Consider the following 26,201-nt stretch of genomic DNA (forward strand, 5'->3'; position numbering starts at 1 on the left):
AGTTAATTTTGTTGTATTGTATGGTTGTGGATGAATAATTCAAGTTGTGTGGAACTATTTAGAGTGTTTGTATTGTATGTTGTGGAATTTAAGTTATATGGAAGTATTTGGAGTATTTTGTTGGTTGAATTGTAACAGGTTATAACCCATTTGACGATGGGTTGTTTGGTAGGATATACTACCATTCTTGTATTCGAATCAAATATTTATATATAAAAAAAAATTATTATTTATTAGTAACTGGCGTAATCTAGTGCTAGTTACTAATAGTATTTTTTAAAAAAATTTAAAAAAATATATTTGTAACCGGCGTTATGATTTTCCAGTTACTAATAATACCCTTATTGTAACCGACGTAACTTAATGTCAGTTACGAATAGTATGATTTCTAACTTGGAAAATAGACTTTTTGTAACTGGCGTTGGGTTAAGCCAGTTACGAATAATACATTATTTGTAACTAACATTAGCCGGTTACGAATAATTTTCACTAGTTGTAACGGTGGCATTCGCAACCAAATATGCCAATTACAAAAAGTCAATTTCGCCAGTTACAAATAGCACTTTTTCTACTAGTGAAGGTCATACAAGATGTATGATGTCTATGATATATGGGGAAGTAGAATAATATTCAACACCAATTCCAGAGTGGGTACTGTGTCAATTCACCCACATTTACTGGAATGGAGGGCACCATGTACAGAGCTTGGGATTATGGGATGGTTCATAGTATTGTACCATTTCCTGATAATAATAGTATATTCCTTGAGAAGCTCATGAAATTCCAGAATTATGTTTTTAGGAGAATTTATAAAGCAACAAGATATAAAGGAAGAGTTGAACAAGTCCAAATGCAAAGTGCAAACATTGAAATAGTTGAAGGAGAAATTAACTCTCCACATTTCCTGATCATGTTTGAAGACGTTCATCGCAAACTCAAAGATCCAATTTGTATCCAGCAGAGACGAGTAAAAGATCCTACGGAGGCAAGAGCTTATGGATTTTTCTATATTGCTCAGTATCTTAACCAGTTCATAGCGTTAAAAGAAGAACCACCAGTCATAATACATGTGGGAAATACTACTATAGTAGCACCAGAATGGTTAAGAAATTATTTAGAAGAAGGAGTATTACATGATGAATCAGTGTATAATTATCTTGAACAAGTTGAAGCTGGGAGATATTTATCCTTAGAGGGAAAAGAACACATATTGGAGATCTTTGTCACATGGGATGAATCATACGCTGCTAAATGTGTGATGGATCTAGGTATAGAAGAAGACAACTAAATGTATGTCCACTATGAAGACAGTAAGGACAACAAAGGTGGTCTACAAGATATGATGGAGTCCTGAGCCTACACCAGCAATTATGTATTCTTCTTTTACTGTTGTAGCATGTTTTATTTGTTTCAAAAGATCTTTCTGCAGTGAACGGTATTCACTTGGTGAGTCATGGTTTTCTATAAGCCATAGAAAGTGTCGATGACCTTTGTGAGCCTTCCCCTATATAAAGGGCATTAGGCAGAGTTGGAAGAGTTAGCTAGAGAATTGCTCTGAAAGCATTAGAGAGTCCTCTAGAGAAAAATACTCACCTTAAGAGACAGATTGGTTCTCCATCTCTCTTAAAGTAGAGAAAACTCTATTTCAGCTTATGTCTGTTTAAGCTTTCAGTTTGTGTGTTTGTTGTAATATATGAGTGTTGTAATCTTTTCAAATTAAATAAAATTTTCGTTTAAGAAGGGAACGTTATCCCCTTGAACCTTATATATCAAATGAGTTATCTTTCTATTTAAGAAGTTTCATCATAAACACAATAAGGATTGTTTAATTAGAGATTACGGTCTAAGGTAGGAAACGAATTAGATCTGTGCTGAGCCTCATCTAAGGAAGACAGGGTTGGGGTTAGCTACCTTGGTAAAGCCGGAAGCTCAGAACGCCGGAGGTTCCATTGTCGACTAAGTTCAAGTATTGGTCAAAACTCTCTAGTTAAAGAATTATTATTGCGAAGCATGGTGGACTGTTAATTGTTAAAGTAATTCATTTCGATGTATAAGTAGTAGAATAGTGATAACTAGTACCAATAAAAGTCATTTAAGTAAGTATCAGATCGAGTTATAGTAAAAATCAGTGTATTATTAAAAACTGTTATTTTAAATTAAGGTGTTGTTATTAGTTTATCAAATACTGTTATTAATTCATTAAGTACTGTTAATTTCCCTAAAATAAAATATATTATTAAAAAAAAAAAACTGACGTCACTTGATATTGGACGAGGTAACCTATACCGGATAGCGGTCCATCATTCCCCTACATCATATAGGGCTAATTTAGTCTAGTTAAATATTAAAAAGCCACGCAAAAAGCTCTTTTTCTTTTTACATGGAAATCCTCATCAGTGCTTTTTAATTTTTTCTTTTTTATCCACTCATCTACGTGTTCCATTTCCAACGTGGCTTCACTCTATATTTTGTCAACACATACAAAAATAGCATCCCCTGGTTTTGCTCAATTTGAACAACAATAACAACAACAATTTCTCCAATTACTCGTACCAATTTTCGAATATATTCTGTGGATAAAACCTTTTCCCTTTACTCCAATCTTATCATACATAATTCCATTTTGTTTATTTCATCACATTTTTAATCAACAAAAATCCCCTTAAATTTCCTACTTTAGCATCTGATTCATCCTACCAATTTATCAGCCCGTCATTATTATTTTTATTTATTTTTTTAAAATTTTTTTCAATTTCCCAAAGATGGAAAATTAATTAAAATTATAATGTCTATATAAATCCAGAAAATGCGAATTTTCAAGAGAAACGTTTCGTTGTGTTTATCTCATCTTCCTCCCGAATTCCTGTCATCTTCTCTTGCCGTTTCTTCCTTTACAATCAGGTTTAGTTCCGGATTCCCTACCCTTCTGAAGCGGAATCAAATTCATACAGGTTTATTATTTTGTGATTTTTATGCTTGTTTTTGTAATTTAATTGCATTTTTTGGGTTGGTTTTAGTTGAATTTCTAATGTTCTGTAGTTTTTGAATTACTCTTGGAAATTTGATGCTATAATTGTCGAGTCAAGATAAATTAATGTTGAATTATTGGTTTTATTTTAATTATTATTTTTTGTCTAATTTATGTTTCTTGGATTTGGGTACTTATGTCGGACATGAATACGTGAAAATGTCTATTATATTGGTTTTCGTATTGTTGAGTATCCGACACGGGTACTTTGAGTTGAAATAAAGGGTTCATAGTGACATAATTATTAATTGGAAATAGTACAGTGAAATTACTTGATTTTCTTTATGGAATTGATGATTGTTAGATATCTATTATTAGTCTGCGTTTTCATTTTGTTGACTTTCATTGCTTTTGTTTGTATCAATTAGCAAGGTGATATGATTTGATAAGTTTTGGACTAGTGTTGGAGTTATGGTTTGATTTTATAGTAGGGAATAATCTTAGAATAGTTGATAGAATACATTTCTGGTCTGAAAAACTTCCAATTCGTGCTAAATGCCGGTTGCAGGATGAGTGGTTGTTGTTATTTGATATTGGTTGTCACTGTTTTTGTCAGGTATCATTGATAGATATAAATGCCAATGGAGTTGCTATAAATTTCCCTTTAGTTTTGCTAGGTTAAGAGTAGCTTTTCTTTCTGATACATGGGAAACTATTATGGCTGTATTTGTCAATTCGTCCCATGTCTAGTATCTACTCTCTTTGAGCGCTAGAAAGGATGTTATTTGTGCTCTACGTTTCTCCTAAACTTTCAGAGCAAATCATCCTTGTCCCGTATTATGGTACTCATGATTATATCACAAAAGAGGGGGAATACTTGCAAAGAAACTTGCCTCTTGGCTTGATCACAAGATACCCCTTGCCATAGAATTAGTTTTGATTGGATTTAAACACCAATCTAATAGCAAGTGGGGCCTCTATCAATGATCTCCTATATGATTCTCTTCCCTACTATTAGTTCACAAAAGTGGAACTTAGATTAGTTAGTGCTCCTTACCAGCCACAAGTCAATGATATTTTAGAAACTTTTGCGTTTACTTTTGTTTGACCTATAGCTTGAATTATCCTTTTTTTTTTTTTTTTTTTTGGCTGACAAAGGAAATAATTTCTTTTTCTTCATCACTAGGAATGTAGCTTATGAAGTTTGGGTCATTTAGAATGTTACAGTAGATACCTATCTTTATCCTTTGATATTTCTTTCCCCATTATTGTTCAATGAGATAACCTATGTTACTCGATACCCATGTCTGGCACGAATACGTGTCCAAGTGGTTAACTCGGCTATTTTGTGAGAAAAAGATTATATGATTTTGAACTAAAATGAAGTGTTCTAGTGTCATAACCATGTGAGTGTTTAACACGGGTGTACTTGAGGTAAAGTGAAGAGTCTTGAGTAATATAGGAGATAACTACTACTCTATGAGTGCTCTTTTTTTAAAATCTGTATTGATTATGGATCTTTTATTTAAAATGGGTTAGAAGAGGTGTATAGTTGATGACTAAAAAATGAACTAGGAATATTGCTACAGTATTATTTTTGCTTTTATGTCATCTAGGGTTTTTTTTTCTTACTCTTATAGGTTTTTATATAAGGAAATACTTGTACCATGTATGTCTTGTCATTTTAGTTGTTAGTATTGGGTGAGTTGCAGCTATAGTGGTATTTGGACATAGAGTTTATCTCATATTCTCCAAGTAGCTTTAAGATATAAATATCACCTACTTATTGTTATTGTTTAGAACTTGAGATGATGAATTTGTTCAGTACTACATAGCTGGTATTGATGCTGCTGCATTATAGCTAAGTGTCCTTGGAGTAGATTGTAGGGCTTTATTACTTAGACACAGTTAAGGGTGTTGGGTACCAGCCAATACCCAATTATTAAAGACTATGGGACCTAAAAATTTGGACATGGAAACAATTGTCGGTAAATAACCAATGAAATCAAAGAATAATAATAACAAACTGAAGAACTTCACTGATTGTGTAGATCTCAAATCAAGAATTGCGCCATAGTATAGTGACCACTACCTAAGAAGCGAAATTACTCATGTAGGAAATGATTGTGGCGTTTTCCTTATGATTTTGAGTCCCTTTGACTTTGAGTTATACAGTGACATATGTTGACATGTGTGTACCCTTAGAAGTTGATTTCACATGTATTCACTTTCTTCTCTTCTTTAGTGAGATTAAAGATAGGGTATGGTTAACGAATTCGTTTATGGCAAGATATTTGGAGAGGTGGTCAGCTTTTATGTATTTTTATTTTTTTTCTCTTTGTGATTACATTTGTCTTCTAATTTTCATTGCAATAATGCTTGGGAGTTGCATTTTCGAAGCCCCCTACATGATAGGGAGTAATCAGTGCATTCTGTCTTTCATAGAGGTTTTGGATCTTCAATTAGCAGTAGTAGTAGATTCTTGGTTGTGGATGGGGTACTCATTAGTGTAACACCCCCGATTTACTAACTAATAATAAACAATAAATAAAGGAAAAATAGACAACCTTTTAATAAAATTGCGGAAGCATACACCTAAATCGGAGGTATTATCGCCACACTCAACAACTGTCAAGTGTTAAGACTTACAAAATGCCAAAAATTACACCTCAATAAACTAGGTGAGCTATTTATACAACTTTACAAACTCGTTATAACATACTAATCGAAACACTTGTGCTCCTTTAGCTACGATCACTTGTTAAACCTGCTTAGAAAATCTTGACTACTCACCGTTAAGGACAAATTCCAAAATAGATCGTCACAGGGCCACCATAAGAAAAAGACATGGCCGCAAACGCAAGTAGCACAACAAAACAATATACACGTCGGCAAAAAGCTAAGTAATCATTACATATCAAAGTACAGAGAATGATAGGATAATCAACATTACTAGCTCAATTAAATAATGTAGTTTAAAACTAAATTACACATTGTACTCTGGAAGCAACCTTTGTCAAACCCAACCTTAAATAATAATATGATCTTTTACTCAATTAACTCATGTATCCCATAAGTGTGCCGTGCTCTTTATTCTATACCTAGGCTTGGACATGAGTAATTCGAATAACAAACTAACAAGTATAAAAACTTGAATACTCTCAATAACCAGAAAACACCTTGAATCGGATCACGTACGGGCTAAATCCCAATATAGGTGACCATAGAAAAATAATAAATAAAGATTATACCTCATTCTTAACTGATGATTATCATTTCCTTACCACTATGCCAAGGACTAAGGTAGTAAACGCCGAGCCTCAAACCAAGAACAAAATATAATTTTCAACCTTTTGATCTCATACATCGATCAAATAATCATTCACAAACTAATAGATAATATCTCAACAATGGCACATTTTCCCAAATAACATAACAATTCAATTTATAAATATCTCAACTCTTAGGGCAATCAAACTAGTACCCAAAATTAATTAACTCACAACCCAAAAATAATACTCTGCATTAATAACTCTAAACCCCAAAACATTACTCCCTCGAACAACAACATTAACCTAGCATATTTATAAGATCAATCATATACAACAATAATAACAAGACAATTAAATCTGATCAAATAATAAAATTGTATACATTAATCATACATATAAATTAAACTCAAACATAAGAATAGCAAACCATACAATAATAATATAAAACAATTATACAAACAATTCCAAAGAAGATCCGTGTGATTACCTTTCGGAAACAATTCCACAGTCTACAACCTCGACAAAAGAAATGAATTGCAAAGTCCTAGCCATAGTAATTGGTCAGCAGCATGATGGTGGTAATGAAATTATATATGGGTGTATGTTTGCTACTCGCATGATTAGATTACAATGATGGGTTGACTTGGATTGTATAAAATCCAATTGTTGATTTGCATTGCAAAGGAATTGGTGCAAAAGTACAATAAACTCACCGAAAGAAATTTGGGGAAATTGGTTTAGCTACAAAAGATCAATTGGAGTGGAGGCAAAGCTGAAATCAATTAGGGAATAAGGAGTATTTATAGTTTCGTAAACAACAAGAGTCCTATAAGATATAAACTTAGGTTTTATACTTTCCAAAGTATAAAAATCAAACTATGGAAAGTTAATAATAATTAAAAATTACTTATTTTATTATATAAATCTATTATATAAATCATAAAATATTAATCATAAAATATTCGGGTATTACAATTAGGGTCTTTTACTCGTTTCCTTTTTGCTTGACCCAAACATTTCAGTTTCCAGACTTTTTTTGGTGGCCAAAATTATCCAGAAGGCAAGGGTTTCTCATAAAGTGAGAGCTTTTTTAAGAAATTGGTGTTGGATTTGCAGCCATACAGGAAGGGATCTGTTTAGGATTGAGATGGATAGGAAGAAAATAGGGGTTTCATTTATTGAGAACACGATGTGTGGGAATCGCCTAAGATGATTTGGCCATTTAAGACAGAGAATGAGTGAGGCTCTAGTAAGGAGGCTTGAAGTGTGGCAAAGTGATGGATGGAGAAGACCTTAGAAAGTTTGGAGGAAGTGATTGAGAGTAAAATGAGTCTTTCGGGGATTGAGGAAATTATGACATTGGATAGAATGTTTTAATATTGTTTATTGAATTATTGTTTCAAAGTACATTTGATTTTTGAGATTATTGAATTTAAATTTGGCTTTGTTGTATCAAGTTATACTATTTTTGCTCTTATAGGCTGTTCATCTTTTATGGCTATTGATCTGTCATATTGCCTGATTTTAATATTATCTTTGATTCTTATCAGGATCTTGTAAGCTGCGCAGTGGTTCTCCAATGGATGGGAATGTGACTGCTGAACAGTACAAAGAAGCACGATTTCAAAGTGAGGTTGGTCAAAGTCCATGTATCTGGTCTTCCACATCAGGCGGAGATAACCTTAACGTTCCGCTGGGAAAACAAATTTTTTGCAATAGATCCTTGAACATGAAAAGTATTGTTGCTGTTGGGTTTGATATGGACTACACTTTAGCACAGTACAAGCCAGAGACATTTGAATCGCTTGCATATGAAGGGACCATTAAGAAGCTTGTGTTTGACTTGGGATATCCTCCTGAGGTTTGTCTGAAGTTTTTTATTTAGTTGTTTTTGCGAGGCAGATTTTGACGCCCATTTTCTGCAACTTTGGGCATTTCATGTTTCTACTTATCAATAATGCTGTTATGGTATCTCCAGTAGTTTTTATGTGGCAGAAACTACAGCTTGGGACTGATTTGTACTAGTTTTGATTGCACTCTTGCTAGGCTATTATTTCATATATCGCTGAGTAATCTAATTTGTCTATTTTTAACAAAGGCTTCACCTTATTATAGAAATTATAAATTAAAGATAATTAGACATAGGGATTATTCTGTTTCTATTGTCTGTAAAAATGTATTTGCCTAATCCCGAGTGATTACTAAGTTAATTATGCTATGTATAATAAGCTTTCTTTACCAAATTTTTCTTAGTTGATACTATTCATCAGGAAGAATGAAACGAAATAATTTAAACATCACTTGTTAAACTTAAGAAATTGTACTTAAGTGTAAACTTGTATTGCTGCCAGTATTTTTATATGTAGAAAGAATTGCAGTTTTATTTTTTCTTTATTCTAAATTTTGTGCACTGTGATCACTGAATGTTATATCACCAATGTTTTCTCTTAGTCTTGTCCTCTCACTCTCTCAGATTAGTGGGTGTGAAAATCCTTTTGAGTGTGGTGTTACCAGCTGCCTTTTTATCTATGTTATTGAATGGTGCTTTATTTTGCTGATGGCTGGAAGCCTGTAAGCCTTAGTGGGTATGGAAACGTGAGACTGATATTTGGGGATCGCAAGGGGCTTTGGTATGCTCCTTAGATGCTATTTACTTTGGAAGTTCCCTCTGTATCATTTTACATCCAGTGTGGTATCCTGGATTAGGTTTCTTTCCTGTCTTGGTGTAGAATTTCTAGATATACATCCTAGAGCTGCTTTGGATAAGTACATTTTGATTTTGAAGAATTGATTTTGGAGTAATTCATGTATTGGACAGATGTGCCTCTTTTGTTATCTTCTCCACATTAAAATATAGGGTTGGTGGATTAAGGGCTAAATGGAGATATATGCTTTTTTTCTTTTTTTTTTTTTTTTTATAATAAATAAACTTGAATGTTGCAAAGCAAAAGCTTCCCCAGTCCCCTTAGTCCTAGGACCTTGAAAGAAGACATTTGACGTTGTTAGTGCTTGTTCTATTTAAGTAGCTTTTTCACCCATAGCGCGTAACAAGGATCATTATGTTGAAGTTAGGGATTTGACACTAATCGGTTTTGACTTCAGTTTCTAAAAGCATATCTTTTGACTGCTTTTGTTGAAAGGGATTCTTTGTGTCTAAAGCAAATTGCTAGTAAAGATAAAACAATTAATATGGGTGCATGAACTCCTTATCCTTGTCAAATACTTCCTCTGTTTCATATTCGCTGACACTTTTGTTTAGGCACATGTGCTAATGCATGATTTCAAACATCAATATCTTCAATTATCAATAGGCAAAAATAATACTTGTAAAATAAGTTGATATTTAGAAAGCGTACATTGAGACGAATTTAACAAGACCCCATATGACTTTTTTTTCCCCTATGGCATGTTCTTTTTGGTTTCCGTTAACTATGGTATAAATTGAGTGTAACAAGTTGTCGTACAATTGTCATTTCCTTGCAGCTGTTGCAGTGGTCTTTTGATTCAAAGTACATGGTTAGAGGTTTGGTTCTTGATAAAAAGAGAGGCAATATTTTGAAGGTAAATTGCATTAGAATGGGTTTAATACGTTGTGTTGCACATTGAAGTGGTATTTGACCTTACTCTATTACAGATGGATCGACATAAATACGTGAAAGTAGCATATCATGGCTTTAGAGAGATGTCTAAAGAAGAAAAAGTTGAAACTTACGGGAATACTTTGACAAGAGATTCCTTTGATGAGCCTGACTACGCCCTCATCGATACACTCTTTTCCTTAGCAGAGACCTATTTATTTGCACAGCTAGTTGATTTCAAGGACAGAAATCCTGGAAGAGTCCCAGCAGGAGCGGAGTAAGTAAAGTTACGGACATTTTTAGTTGTGTGTGCGCGATTCTGGACCTGGTGTTGAGAAAGAATTTATGAAACTTAGCTACTTGTTATTGTATAAAATGTTTTTGGACATTGTCTGCAGTTATGCTCGTATGTACAAGGATGTTAGAGCTGCTGTTGATCTGTGTCATCGTGATGGGACCTTAAAGCAGATGGTTGCCAAAGATCCTGAAAGGTTATATATTGTCTTATTTTTTTCTATAAGTTGAAGTTGTTGAAAGGATCCATCTCAGCTCCAAAATTTTTACTCCTGTAATATTTGGTATTAGTAGGATTTATGATTTTTTTTCTGCCTGACCTTTGTTATCTTGTATGCTAATGTTCTATTTGCTTTCGGCTGTGTCGAGCTTATGGAAATATATTTGCTGCAATGAATTGTTGGTTCGTACCTGTAGGAGTGATCTTAGGGGTTTCAGGAGAGGAGGGGGGTGGTGGGGCTGCAGGGTGAACATGTGAATAGTCTGACATTTTGTCATTATTGTAGAAAACTTGTTTCTACCTGTGTCATTGCAAGGTAGTGAAGCTGCAAGTGCTTAGTGAAGTTGATGGGAACACACAGGTTTCCTAAGAACCTAGTCAGCTCCATATAAGGAAATTCAATCCAGAAAAGAAACTGTCTCCAGTGAGGCTTATGTCAGCAGGATTCAGGAACTTAGAATTTTTACTTCAAAAAGAGCAAATCTTAACTAAGCATTATTGATATACTTGGGAAAATTTTGTTCATTCCATGCTTTATGTCCAAATTAGGCCGGAAACAAGAATCTTATATCAATATCTGTACATATTATGTGCATGCTCTCAAATTTGTTTTTTTAATGCAATAAAAATTAGATAAGTTGAAACATTTGAAACTTTTAAAATAACTTAGGTACTGTTTGGTATTACTGCAGTTTTTAGTTTTTTATTTTTTAAAGTCATGATATATCATATAAAAAAAATCTAAAATTCGTCTAACTTATTAAAATCATGGCAATTAATAAGACAGACAACATAAAAGTGAAAACTACTTTTTCTAGTTTCATGTTTTTGCTTTTTTGTTTTTTAAAAAGTAAAAAAAAAGAACGATAACAAACAAGCCCTAGGTAGTATCAAATAAATTAAAAGGTTTCAATTTTAATATAATTAATATTTTTCTAGTAAGATGCTCCTTTGGTTCTACATTATTTTGTATAGTAGCTGTATTAAGGATTTAATTTTTAGTTATGCTCAATGCTATATGATAAAGTATTTCCTTGCATGGGCCGAATATGGCATATTGTGCATGCTCTTAATGTCTCTTATCGAGATCATCCACAGATGCATTTATTTATGGTAGCCGAGAGCCATTAGGGTTGAAAAACTTATTGTTGGTAGAAATAAATGACTGGAATATTTGGGGCAGAGCATCTAATTGGGATTGTGTGGGAACTTATCTGAGTCATGGTTCCATTCTATGGAGCTTTTTGTTAAAATATGTGGTTGTTTCTTGGCATAGGATGATCAATGAGATTTGTATGGTTGGGGGACTCCTAGCCCTTCCATTGCTCCACCTATGTCTTACTTTTTGGAAAATCAGGTGGTGCCTCTTTTTACGTGAAGTCCCCCCCCCCACTTTTTTTTTATTTTTTTTTATTTTAATCTAGCTAGCGGGGTCCATTGGAAAAGCAAAGGTGATAATGGGGAAAATCAATTTAAAAAATAACCCAACCAAACACCTTATTAGTAAAACAAAGTTATTCATTATGTTTTTCTAACCTGAAACTTTTGTTTTTCCGGGCGCCGGCCTTGGTGATTATTGCTGATGGACAAAACAGGCTCATTGACGAAATGGCCTTTAATGGGGCTTTAATAATCTTGTGTCCTAGGCTCTGCATCACCTTTAAGATTTTTAATAGAGAAAGAAAATCAACCTTATGAGAGGGTATCTGTATAATTGTAGGCTGAGGAAGTTACTTTTTTGCAGAAACCTCTGTGTTTTGTCAGTGTTATATTTTATGTTTTACTATGTAATTATTGCAGCTTAGTATTTTACACATGCCTTTAAAAATAAATCAAACTGTGCTTGCCTTCCTATGGACTTGTTCTGAGTAATTTGCTGCTGCCACTTGTGTATCAGGTACATTATTGATGATACCTCAATCGTACCGATGCTAGAAATGCTTAGAGATTCAGGTCGTTCAACCTTTTTGGTGACAAATAGGTAATAGTTCCTATCTTAAATAGATTATAAAGTTAATAAGCTGTCAGAATAATAAAATACTGAGGTCTCGAAGCTATTATTAATGTCCTAATTATTAAGGATATGTGGATTTTGTCTTGGCTAGTTGGCTATATGCTGCATAGCATGGAAACAGAAATGCAGATGTGGCATGTTAAAGATAGTAGGATATGTGAAACTAATACTAAAAAGATGTATATTTTTTCGTTTTCCTACATCATCTGATCACCTTGAAAAAATTATTCTTAAATATGAAATTAACTATTTTACCAACTTTGTAATTAGAGTTTATTATTATTAGGAAAAAATAAAGGCCAATCGTCCTTTTTGCTAGAGTATTCTAATACTTGTAATCCCCCCTCTGTTTTCTTTTTGTATCTCCATCATGTGTCCTATGTTTTGTTATCTTCTAGAGTATTCTATAACTCTTAATCACCCCTTATTTTGTTTGACCATCCTATGCCCTATGCTTTGTTTTTACTCTAAGCCTTCGTTTATTTTAATAGAAAGCGTTTTCAGGAAAAATGTTAATGGAAAACAATTTTTTTACGAGAAAACTTAATTGTGAAACTAGTGTTCCTTTGTTTCCTTACAAAATATTTTAGAGGGAAATTGAATGGGAGTTTGAGGGAGGATAAAAATGATGTTAGGACTTAGTAGTAAGGAGGAATGTAAAAATAACAAAATGTTTTCCACTCTTGGGAAAACTATTTTCCACCTTTGGGATAATTATTTTCTGCCATTACAAACCAAACAATAAAAAATGGTTAATAATTTTTTTAAGAATATGTTGTTCGTCGAAATAAATGTGGCCTAAAACTTTTACTTTCTTCTTGTTGTAGAATATATGTTTTGCCTTTGACGTAAAGACCTTGTTAGTGCTGCTGAAGCCAAGCCCTCACACATCACAAACCATTGTCATAAAGCCATAGGCCATAGTTGTTTTTTATTTTTTTCCGGCAATATTCCTATTATAGGATGAACCGTGTATACAGAAGAGAGAATGGGAGTACAGGGAGAGAGAGGTAGGCTTTTTTGACGCCTGTTTAGCATAATTTAATACTACGTAGGATTTTCTCCATAGACAACCTTTCTTTTTTTCTTTTTTTTTATTAGCCTCTGTTTCCAGCAATTTTGTATTAAACACCTTTGGCATTTTGAGACACCTCACAAATGTCAACAAACACATTTCCAATAACCCTTAACATTTTCAACTGTCGATAATTTGCTTCATAGGCGCTTTCTTACAGCTCATTTTTTAAAATGCTACCCCCAATCATTATTTGCTTCCTAAGCTATCTGAACTTGTAAACTTGATATTGTTGTTCCTCTATTTTTTGAGTGATATCTGTTTGTCATGTTTTGCAAGAACTTCTGTGATGTAATGCAGTTAGGCTTTATGTAACCTATCCAACTACCCTCATTATTATATATTTGTAAGCGGGATGAGATGGTTTTACAACAAGTTTCATGAGGTGCTCAATTGGTCATAGTGATCCCAATGAAAAGCAAGTTACCCCTATGAATTTTAGGAACACAAATCAATTTGGGACTAGAAAAAGTGGATACAAGAAAATACCTGCAATTTATGATATGATGCATATGTCATATATTTTTCCTCTGAATCTATTGACATACAGATCTTATCATTCCCATTCTTCCAAGTAAAAAGATTAAAAGTGGGAGGAAACCTTGGTATGCAGTATGTTAAGTCACTTGTTCTGTTTTCATGACATCTGTTTATTACTTTTTCCAGTTTGTGGGACTACACGAATGTTGTGATGAATTTTCTCTGTCGGAAAGGAACTGGAAATGGAAGTGCACCTCTCAGTTTTGATTGGCTAAAGTATTTTGATGTCATTATTACTGGCAGGTTATATTTATAATTTCTTCTCAAAATTTTCTTCATCTTTTCCGTTGCCTTCAAAATGAGTATGCATCGTTGGTTTGTTACTGTGCAATTGAACAAAATTATGCACTATGCTCTTCTAATGTTTTGAAGGGTCATGTAACTTCATAAAATGACAATACCATATTAAATTTTTATTTAATAATATTTAAAATTTTAAAAAGTATACAATATTTCTAATCTGTGCTTAGATATATAAAGTGAGAATATTTGTGATACTAAATCATTAAATTGGAAGCTAATGAATTTAAGGTGTATAAATATATAGTGTGAAATTAGAAGATGAAAGGCTATGATAATAATTTGAGTTAAAGAGGTATGATAACTATTCAAGTTAAAGACGTATAATAACAATCCATGTTAAAGGGTTATGAAAGTAGAGGATGGAACTAATAAAAAAAAAATAAAAAAAATAAATTGCGCATAACATTAATGAAACCAAGCATTCTTTGACTAATATATACCTGAATTTTAACCACTGAATACCTTGTAAATTAAGCAAAGAACATACTCATTATTTGGTCAATTAACGAAAGTAGTTTTGGCTTACTTGAAATCTATTATTCCTATATTATTGGTTCATTGGCATTTATATCAATGATTTGATGTTTTGGTATATAGTGCAAAGCCTGGCTTTTTCCATGAAGACAACCGGGCTAACCTTTTTGAGGTTGTGCCTGATTCTGGAATGCTTCTAAATACTGACAATGGAACATCTATGACTCAAGTGAGTACAAGAAGTTTTTAGTTTTAGCTTTCTCTTTGTAGGTTTATTTATTAATATATTTATATATTGTTTATCATTTGAATTAATACAGGTCGGAAGCACTGTGCTACAGCCAGCATCAAATGGACTGAACTATGCTTGCCGAGTTTTCCAGGTACCCTGTCAATACCTCATGCTGATGTGTTGTGTGTTTTGACAATACATATGTGGTTTCTTTTTGGTCTAGGGTTTGCTTGATTTATAGAATTAAGCTGTACTGATCAGTTAGCACTTTGGTTTACAGGGTGGTAGTGTCGGTCATCTCCATAAATTACTCAATATTGAGTCAAGCTCCCAGGTGAAGTTTCCACAGATACCCAATCACATCGTTGCATAATAATAATAATAATAATAATAATAATAATAATAACAACAACAACAACAACAATAATAATAATAATAATAATAATAATTCTGCTCACCAAAGACTAGGCTATGTTCACCTGCCAGGCTGGTGATTGTCTCTCTGCAGTCTGCACTCTGCATATAATTGTTTAATGCCTATTTTGGAAGCCTAAATGAATTAGTTTATAATGTAGAAATCCTCCCAACATTTTGAAGTAGAAAATTAATTATCCTAGAGTTTAATATACATATTATAAGTAATATATGCCTTCAGTCAAGACCGACTTTTAATGGGTTTTGGACTTGACCCAAATGGAATTGGAAATTTTATTTCTCAGACCTAAGACTGATCGGTTTCTCTTCGGTCCGGTCTGTTTCGGTCCATTTTTCCATTTTGGACAGGCTTTTGAACACCCCTATCTTGACCCATAACCACATGACTGAATCACCCATACAACTTTGTATAGATCTTAGCATTTAAATAGCTACCCTTTAATTTGATCTTAGTATTACCCTACCATTCCTAACATTGAAGCTTGCAAAGTAGTCCATTTCTAAGTTTATTTTTCTCAGTATTGAGAAATATTGCTGTCAATAATGATTACATGAGGACAATGTAGAAAATAGTAGGAATTGCTGCTTGGTTATTAGTCCTTCACACTTCCAGCTTTTAATTTTATTAACACTGATTTTGGTTTGTATGGAGCTATAGTTGTGTAAGATCTTTTATGTTTTTGGAGTCAAGATTTAGTAAACTTTGTCTTCTCCAAATTTGTGGATTTTTGTGTGATCTTGCTTGTTGATTGTTTTTATCATTCAACAATTTTCTTACCTAAAAAGATTTTTATTTTTTCCCGAAAAGCATGTTTGGCAAAAGGTTGCGTTTACCTCTTTATGCAAATGGTTTCTTAATATAACATGATTAGACGTAAGCAAAGAAATGTTGTGTTTAACTCTTAATTATCTATTAAATTTGTAGTAGGTTCTTTATGTTGGAGATCACATCTATGGTGACATATTACGCAGTAAAAAGGTTCTGGGTAAGATTTTGTTTTTCCCCCTTAATGTTTTGATTCCTCTCCCTTTCTTTCTTTCTTTTTTTTTTTTTTTTTTTTGTTCAAGAAGTGATGAATTCTCTCATTACTTGTTGAATAATTGTCTTGCCCCTCCCTTCCCTACCCAATGAAATAAAGGGTCAAAATAAATGGGAGACTTGAAGCCTCATTTCTGGCGTATATGTTTCTACATTGTTGTAAAAAACATCACTTCATAGTGAAGCTGAGAGAAGTTTTGATTGGGAATTTACAAATCTAGATGGCAATGAAGGATTTTTTTTATTGTCCACTCAATGTTTCTATCTTTAAAATCTCTTTAAATATAGCTGTAGGGGATGGTGTGTCTTATATATTAAAAAACTATACAGCTTTGTATTTATTTCATCTATAGTAGGACATAATTGAATTATATTGAATTTTTTGGAAATGTTGCTGCTTACAATACTTTAATAGATTTGGGAAAATCAGAAAATTGCATCTAACGTTATATATTAGTTTAACAAATTTATGGTTCTGCAGTGCTATTTTTCTCTCATTTATTCTTTCATTTCTTTGTCTTAATAGGGTGGAGAACTATGCTTGTTGTTCCCGAACTTGAGAGAGAAGTTGAGCTTCTCTGGCAACTGAGGGAATCTCGGAAGGTATGCAGCTAATAAACTCAATCCATTTTCTTTCCTATAGACATTTAAAATAGTTCCATCAAGTTGCTATTCATGAACTGTAAATAGTTTGATAGTTGTTGATTCAATTGGATCTTTGAAGCTGGGCTTAAGTTAGTTTAACTTGCCGTTGATTTTTCTACAACTGTATGTATTTATTTATTTAATATTACTTCGTATTTTTTTTGTTTGTTTCGATGTTGTAGTGATGGTTTGTGACTTTATTCATATAGTGACGCATAAGAGTGTTGCCAAATTACAATAAATAACATAGGGGATCTATATAAAACTATTTGTGTTGACAAATATGTTGTTAAGATCAATGCTCAACAATGATTTGGCATCTTATGGAAGACAGTGCAGTGATTCTGGTCACTGTTATGTACTATCTCCAGTTCATTGGTTAAAAAGTGTGAGGTGTACCAAAGTGCAAAAGGATCCTGGACCATAGGTGCAAGGTAAAATCTTGCTCCTTGTGGACACAAGGGGGATATTGTCTCTAGTATTATTTTTCTATTGTCAATTTAAAATCAATATAAGGCCCCATTTAAAGTACGACTGATACTTCAAAATAAATGCAGTTACTAAAGAGTATAAAAAGGAAAACAGAAGGGGGAGGAGGCTTATTTCCTCATTAATCGGATAGCACTGTAGGAGTGGAGACCTCACCTAACCCATAGTAAGAGAAGATGGGATAACTATGTTTAAAGGCAGAAATCTGTAAAGCCACTCTTTTACAGTTTGAAAAGAAATATAAAACAATAAAGGGGCTGCTGCCTGAAGATTGAAGAGGAAGGAAGGTAATGAAGAGGGGAAAAAAGGTTGCTGAGTGAGTCAAAGGTTAGAGAGAACAAAGAAGTTTGACGTGTGTGATTTGCGGATGGATGGATCAGGTTGCAGTGAGGTGTTGTAGGAGCATTATAAAAACGCTGATCTACTATAGCATCATATCTAATTATAAACTGCAAAAAGTGTAACCTGCAAATAACTGAGCTCTAAATAACTGTATGGATTAATTTCTAAAATCATGGGAATTATTTTGCTTGACAAAATCATCTTTCTACTTCATGCTATTTGTCATAGATATAAAGTTGTATATATGATGGGTAACTATCAGTAGGTATTCGTTCGTTGATATATTGATGTGCCTGCCCCTAGATTCTGAAACTGTAGTCTCTCTTGTTTCTTTTGCACAAGGATTTATCCTATTTAATACCAAATGAAATAAACACTAATGTGTCATTATATATTTGCGTTCTTGTTAAAATTAAAGTACTATCTTCTGAACTTATGATATATACCCAAAAGGATTTGAGGATTGGAGCAGTCAAAATCAGTTAAGCTGACAAAGTGGAGTGCAGAAGTGAAACTAGGGCAAGTTAGACTATTGAAAACTTAAGGAGTTAAAATCAAGGTAGTGATTATGAAATAAAGTTTAAAAATTAATGAAATGTAAATAGAACAAATGAAAAGATTCTTGGAAGATGAAAGAGAAAATCAATTACAAGTGAGATCGTAAAGTGTAAAAAACACAAGGATTAAAATAAATAGAGAGAAATGAAAAAGTACTTCCTCCAGTTTTTTTGAAGTGCCCCACTTCCCAAAAGCGACCTTTTTTTTAAGTGCTCAATTTTCAAATTTAGAAACCCCACTCACATTATATATTATTTCTCTCTCTTCCTTTTGACCTAACTATTATTTTATAATATTTCCCCCTCACATTATACCTAGTGGTTCCCCATTTATATTTCTCTCTTACTTTTCCAATATTTAATTCCTAACCATACCCCACTTATATATTAATTTACCCTCTTGCTTCTAAAATGGGGCACTTAAAAAAAATGGAGGGAGTATATGGTGTCATGTCGTATCCTTGACATATATTCTTTTCTTCCACTCCGCCTTATCCAACACCATATTCTCCTCGATTTCCAATAAACCAAGTTTTCTTCGATCTTATTCTACCCCTCACAATTAGATCATTTTGCCACTCTGAAGCATCTTAACCGGTGCATCATTTTATGTGTCTTACATGACCAAACCATCTTAAGCAATTATCTCTCATCTTATACTTAATGATGTAACCCTTACCTTAATTCTAATTACTTCATTCTTCTACTAATCCTTTCTAGCATTTGTACACATCCATCACACCATATGTATTTCCCCACATTCATCTTATGAACGTGATAATGTTTCACAACCCAGCAAGGAGATCTTCCTTATCGTGTGGTAGAATATTCCCTTCAATTTATGAGAATGCCAAAATCACATAGGAGTCCCATAGCACTCTTCCACTTTTGCCACCCTGTTTTAATTTTATGATCCATGTCTCCCTATTATCTTTTTGAATAAGTGATCATCGATAGTAGAAGAATTGTACAATACTCCCATTCAAGGAGATCTTCCCGGACTTCTTAAATCTAATTTGTTAAACTTACAATCCATATTTTGTATTACGTCCTCAACTAAAACCTTGAACTCCATAGTTTGGCCCGACAATTCCAACATGTTTTCCATGCCTTCTTTTGTCTCATCATTCAACACAATATCTTCCTTTCTCCTCATCATTCAACACATTATTTCTGTAAACATCATGCACCATGGTGTCTTGTAATTGATCTCGTTAATTCCTCCATGTACTCCAATTGTAATAGGAAAGTCTTCTGTCTTCCTAATCCTAACACCTGACCCTCATGCTAACTCCCCCATAATTATCTCTAATTCTTCGTAATGTTAACATATTCTACAAAACACCTTATTGATGCTCACCCTAGTACTTCTCTTGGCACGACATGATATGCTTTCTCCTAATCAATGAGAACAATATGTAAGTCCTTATTCTGATAGTTTTTCATTAGCTGTCCCATAAGATGGTTTGCCTCTACACTTGATCTTCCTAGCATAAACCAAAATGGTTTTTTTAGATCTTCATACTCCTTAAAACTTTTATGTTTTTTACTTCAACGTTTTAACCACTCCTTTAAAACTTTCTTGAATTTTATCCTTGGTTTTCTTTTTAAAACTCCCTTAATTTTTCTTGAATGCTCTTCTTTTTCTCACTTTACTCACCTTTTTCAAATGCTTTCAACTAATTATCTTGTTATGCCCCTTTCTTTATATCGTATGGTTCCTTTATGACAGTTCATGTTAACCGACCCCAAATCATTTTGGGACTAAGACTTTGTTGTTGTTGTTGTATACTCCCTAACTTTTTATTCATTTTCTCACTCACACAATTTAAAAAATGACTCATTAGTTTGATTCCTCGATAGTTTGCACAAACTTGGACATCACCTTTGTTCTTATACAAAGGGATTAAAGTACACTCTTTCCACCATACTAACCTCTTGTTACTTCTCTTACTCTTGTTGAAGATTGTATTCAACTATTCAATTCCCCTCTCTCCCAAACTTCTCCATACCTTGATAGGAATGCCATCAAACTCGATGATTTCTTCTTCCCATCTTCTTTAGCGCCATTTTGACTTATTCCTTTTGAATTCTCCGTATAAACTCTTGATTTATCATGTCAATGAAGATACTATCTCAAACATCCAACTCTTGATCACCATTGAATAGGTTATCAAAGAAAGTTTTCCACCTATCCTTAATCTTCTTATCTTTGACTAGAATTCTTTTGTTGACATCCTTCACATGTAGCAATTTTTTTTCACTCAAGATTCAATGTTCTAGGAATTTAAGAGTGACGTACTCTTCTAGAAGAAATTGATGTTCAATGTTGTAATTGAATTTATTTAAACATGCAATTAAAACATTTTATCAAAAAAAAAAAAAAAAAAAAACAATCAGTGCTTCAGTTTTTAAGTGAACTTGTTAAATCTTAAATTGTTTTTACCATCTTATTTGATAGTTTAATGATATATAACTCAGTATTTTTATTTTATTTTCAAAATCTGAATTTTATTTTGGATCATGAATCAAGGGCCCAATTTTACAAAATCGCATAGGGCCCCAACTATCTTTGCCCCGCTCTTGCTCGTGTGCCTCTTTGAATGTGCCTCGCCTAGAGCAAAAAAGGCACTATACCCTTATCACCTAGGACCTAAGGCGCACCTTTTCATACCCTTATATAACTGTCAGCACAACAAATGTTTTAGGTTAATGGATAAATATTCTTGCGCTAAAATGTCTACATATGTCTTAAGAGGGTAGGATGTCAGTGATGTTTGGTTTGTCATATAGTATAATACTTCCTTCATTTTTTGAATCCTTCTCTAGCTTTTGATCCTTAGCTGCTCAATCTTGGCCACTTCATGATGCTGGAACTTTTTGTCTCAGCTGCTTTTTAGGCCCATGATCATATCTATCATGGATATACACCTTACGATGTATTCTTTGAGGAAAAGATTAAACTAATTATTGGGCAAGCAACCTTTACATCTTTCCATATTATGTTGTTATTAGTGGCATATGCAGAATCATAGATTCATAATTTATTTCTGGTGCAGTTCACGCTCTACTTTAGAGGCCTTTTCTCCATGCCTTTGACTAAGCTACTGTAATGTAAATCTAGCTGTTGGCTTGACAATATATAAAGCATTTACCAGTTTCATGGTCCCATAGCAAGAAAGGGGCTTGTGGATTATATAACCCCAATTCCAGCAACTGTTAAGAACAAATTTGTTTTTTAATGACAACCAAATGAAAAAAAAAAAAAAGGTTAGCTACCAATTAAACAGGATCATTGTAAACATAATATGACACAAATAAGCTATCATTACCAGCTTTAATTTAGATGGAGATCAAAGTACTGGGGGACGCATTCAAAAGTGAAGTCCTTCAATCTTATGTATTAGCATCTATTTTGTGTCTCATCGCCATTTAGAATAAGTCTTCTGATTTTATGCAAGTGGTGGTAGCTATTATATATTTATATTTTTTATTTTGTGATGTCAAACTCAAGGACGTAATATAGTTAGAGGTATTATGTATTAATATTAGTGTTAGATTTTTTGTCTCATGTTTCTTTTTTCTATTTCTTATCTGTTTTATGATTGGCAGCAACTCCAAGGATTGAGGTGTGATCGTGATCATATTGAAGACAAACTCCATCATGCAAAGTGGTCTCTCAAGTAAGCAATAGTTGTGATGTTTAATATTGTAAAATTTTGTCGATGCAAGTCATGTAAGTAGTAATTGTTGTGTAGTACCTACATCTGGAATTAATTGAAAAACTGAGAACTTGGTTTGAGCTAGTAATTGACAACTAAATTTGTACAGAGGTAAAAACAAAAACCTCATTAAAGTAAAGAGTTTATTTTGCCTGGCTTTCATGCTATCCTTCATTATAATACTGATTTTCATTTTTGCCATTTGTTATCATTAGCTCATTACATCTCCAAGAAAATACTATCGAAAAAAATTTCACTTTGGTCTCTTGAGGTTTGTCATAATTCAAATTTGGTGCCCTATGTTTTCAGCTTACACTCTTTTCATATTGGTGTCCTGATGTGTAAATATTTTTTTGTCACTGTTGTGTATTTAAGCACTTCTATTTCTTGTGGAAATTGTTTTGCATGTTGATGTTTCTATCACCAATAAACTATTGAAGGTGATTAACTCATTTTTCAAACAAGCCACTTAATGGAGTCAACTGTGTGGGCGCTAAAGTAAATAATATAAAGTCAAAGCACCAACATGGATTCATGCCACATCTCTTAATTTACCTAGTTTTTTTTGGCTTCTTTATAGGCTAAGGTGTTCCGGGCTTTCCTGAATTATTAAATAGGGAGATGCGAAGGAATTGGGAAAATAGCCACTAATTTGTAGATGTGTGTTTATTTTTACCCCTGTTTCCCTATGAGAATATCATGCTCTCTTCTTGTAATTTTTTTATTTTTTTATTTTATTTTTTATTTTATTTTTTTTGTGATTTTGTACAGTTAAATATTTCTTGTCATTGAAAAGCAAGAAGGTGTTACAATCAGACTGCTTAGTTTGCAACATATTTAGTGGACTGTGCTTGCTGCATGATATGTTTATCTTGCATGTAGTTGGGTTATATTGTTTATATGCGCTTCTTCATTGATTGTGTTTCCAGGAATAATTTTTTTCTTTTTTATGCTAGAGAACATGTTTTTTTTTTTTTTTTTTTTTTTAAAAAAAATTATTTTATTTAACTTTATTTTTGGAAAGAGAGAGAGAGAGGGGTGGGGGGGGGGGGGGGGGGGCAGGGGGAGAGGAATCTATCTACTCCAAGTTTGCATCCTTTATTTCTGTTGATACAATTTTCATTTATGCAGATTTGAGGATCTTGAAGTTGATCAGAAGCAAAAATTATTGTCTGCCATTGACAGTTTGGAGGTATATATGCAAATTGTTCTTATTTACTATTGACCTATTGTGACTGTTGGTGCCTCGATAGATGAAATTACATTTATAACGGTTCTTCAGTCTATCATTTACTTCGTGTATTTTAAATTGAATTTAATAGGTGAAAACATTCTGGTATATTTAAATGTTGCTGATCATTTTATTCACCCCTGGTGAAATCATGTGGACATTATTAGTTCATGACATTTTTTGCTTACAGAATTTCAGGTTAAGAAGTTTAGATGTTGTCTGAAAATATTTTAGTGCATCAACGTACTACAAGTATTTTATTTTGGAAAATTAGATCGTTGTCTTCTTTCTTCTATACTTACAGTGCACTTTATTGTGACTCCTTCCTGACCATATTATATTGGCTTTAATTGTTAGTCACAAAGAGAGCAGGTTCGACTTGATCATCAACAGATCCTCTGTAAAAGCCACCAAAAGGTTAGATGGTTTCTTTGATACCCATCTTTTTTTTGGTCGGCATTTCAGACTTTGATGTAAAGTCTTTTTTTTCTCTTGCGTGAAACTTTTGAAAGTACTTGCGTTGGATGGTTAGTTAATTACTTTCCTACAAACATTTAGGCCTTTGGGAATTATTAAATGATTGTGTGACATGCATATATGCAATCATCAAGTTAAATTGGGACATCGTTGCAAATAAATAAATGTGTTGATTGCTTATGCAAAGGGTCTCTTGTAAAATCTCTATGTTGCTGGTTATGAAGTGCTGACCCATGGTTTCACTATGTTTTTAGTCTTTTCACAATTTTTTTTGTTAATATCAGTTTCACAAGGTCTGGGGACAACTTATGAAAACTGGTTATCAGAATTCTCGCTTTGCACACCAGGTAAACTAGAATTACTAATTTAGGTCATTTTCCATGCTTTATAGCTTTTTGTTCAGTCCAGTTCATGATCCAATGGTGCTGTGTGGTTTCTAATCACACTGCATTATACATTCTACATGCTGTCACATTACTTTGCCTGACACAATCTGTTATTAATGCTTTTTAACTTTATAATACGTTATTTCTTACTGTGCTGTCTTTTTACTTGCACCTGACAGAATCTGTTGTTAAAGCTGTTTGACCTTTTATTCGTTAAATCTCACATAGGACTTGTCATTCAATTTAGTCGCTACGAATATTTGGAAACTCCCATTTCATTGTATGATAACATATAATCAGGAAGCACTCAAGTGGATGCCTAATAATTTGGCTAAATAATTTATCTGAATAAAGATATTGCAATAGATATAGATGTTGATGTTGATTTATATCACTCAACTGAAGTAGGTATTGATGATCAAACAAATCCAAAATCAGGGCAATGGAAGTAGCAGAGTTTAGGTGCTCCGACCTATCAAAACCTACATTCAGGATTAAGTCCTCATTTAATAAAGTGGGGGTACGGAGAGGGAGTTGCTTGTGGTATTGTGCCTCTGGTCATACCCCATGATATTGGTACCATAAAGATATTCATACCAAATCGTGCCCTAGAGAATCTGAAGGATGAAATATGGAAAGCCATAGCCCATAGAGAAAGGTACTTGCAATGATATATAACTCAGTATTTTTATTTTATTTTCAGAATCTGAAAATAAAATTAAAATACTGAGTTATATATCATTAAACTATCAAATTAGATGGTAAAAACAATTTAAGAATTTGCCAAAAAAAAAAAAATGACACAGGGCAGCATTGGGGTGAGGGCATGAGTAATCTCACCTTGCTAGGACAATGTTTGTGGCTCGATGCGATTGCTAGTGGATAAGTTTTGTTTTTAATTTTTGCTGAAGATAATGACGTATTTTGTTGGACCTGTTTTTGGAACTGTACCCCAACATTTAGGTTCGAGCACTGACATTTTTGTTTTTATTTTGCAGGTTGAGAGATTTGCCTGTCTTTACACCAGTCAAGTAACAAACTTGAGCTTATACTCTCCTGATAAATACTACAGACCGAGTGAAGATTTCATGCCTCATGAGTTCGACATCCTTGCCTTGTCAGGAAAATGTTCTTTGGAAGTAAAATAGCAATGACATCTCAATCTGTATATTTTCATAGTCAATTGGGCATGCTGTGGTGATTCAATTTATCCTCTCTGCTCCTCACCTGCTCTGGTGATTGTCAAATCATTCAAATGTATATAGCCTTTGGTTACTGAATATCATTCTTACATAAAATTGTGCATAACTGTGCCACACATGTATGTCTATGAACATGTGAGCACTAATTTTCTTCTATCTTTACAACAATTAGTGAGTCTACATATATTGCTAATCATATAGTAGTAGGTAATTCTCTAGTTTAGTTGTTTGTAACTCATGATCCCTTGCTATGGGTAATCTTTTGATATACCGGTTTGCTAATCACGAGTCACAACCCCTTGCTGTGGGTGATTTTCTGATCTGCACCTGTCTTCAGGCTAACGTCCACATGCACCCAATAGTCTGCTGAAAGCAGCCGTATTTTAGGATAACACAGAATAGGTATAGAATTGAAAAAGGGCATCTCACAAAGTAAATGGGAATGCTTAATGAACTGGAATAATCAATCAAATTCCTTCTTGATAGAGGTCTCACCTGTCTGGTGCATATTAGATACACAAATTTAGTTGTTTTGCATGAGGTAATGGCCATTGAAGATAATTTTTAGGATTGAATCGAGAAATGCCAGCAATTGCCGCCCAAAATCGCATAAATTTTGTTTTGGGTAATTTTACCCATGCCACGTGGGCCAACCAGATGGTGACACGTGTTAACCCAAGATTTGTCCAAATTGGACCAATCTCCC

The 26,201-nt window shown here is 33.3% G+C and overlaps 1 protein-coding gene across 4 annotated transcripts; it reads left to right on the plus strand.

The window, feature by feature from the left end:
* Nucleotides 1–2,509: 2,509 nt before the first annotated feature.
* Nucleotides 2,510–25,713, plus strand: LOC145591617 (uncharacterized). 4 transcript variants are annotated; one of them, XM_081648130.1, is made up of 17 exons: nt 2,513–2,951; nt 7,791–8,101; nt 9,724–9,801; nt 9,875–10,095; nt 10,217–10,309; nt 12,230–12,313; nt 14,088–14,204; nt 14,862–14,967; nt 15,059–15,121; nt 15,251–15,304; nt 16,334–16,391; nt 16,971–17,047; nt 22,090–22,160; nt 23,331–23,391; nt 23,788–23,847; nt 24,192–24,254; nt 25,292–25,713. In XM_081648130.1, exons 1-17 carry the CDS (start codon nt 2,807–2,809, stop codon nt 25,439–25,441), a joined length of 1,812 nt encoding a protein of 603 aa, XP_081504256.1. In that variant the 5' UTR covers nt 2,513–2,806; the 3' UTR covers nt 25,442–25,713. The 4 variants fall into 4 exon arrangements, with proteins under 4 accessions (XP_081504258.1, XP_081504257.1, XP_081504256.1 ...); XM_081648133.1 differs by having other exon boundaries at nt 2,513–2,901; XM_081648132.1 differs by lacking the exon at nt 23,788–23,847 and having other exon boundaries at nt 2,510–2,951.
* Nucleotides 25,714–26,201: the final 488 nt, after the last annotated feature.

Source organism: Chenopodium album, chromosome 18 (genome assembly GCF_948465745.1).
Source record: "Chenopodium album chromosome 18, dcCheAlbu1.1, whole genome shotgun sequence".
NCBI classification, from domain to species: domain Eukaryota; kingdom Viridiplantae; phylum Streptophyta; class Magnoliopsida; order Caryophyllales; family Amaranthaceae; genus Chenopodium; species Chenopodium album.

Bases quoted from the DNA above. Each gene is read 5' to 3' on its own strand.
- LOC145591617 (XM_081648130.1), top strand. From the start codon at position 2,807: ATGCGAATTTTCAAGAGAAACGTTTCGTTGTGTTTATCTCATCTTCCT. The intron at 15,305-16,333 runs GTGAAGTTTCCA...AATTTGTAGTAG, and splicing joins ATATTGAGTCAAGCTCCCAG to GTTCTTTATGTTGGAGATCA. The intron at 24,255-25,291 runs GTAAACTAGAAT...TTTATTTTGCAG, and splicing joins ATTCTCGCTTTGCACACCAG to GTTGAGAGATTTGCCTGTCT.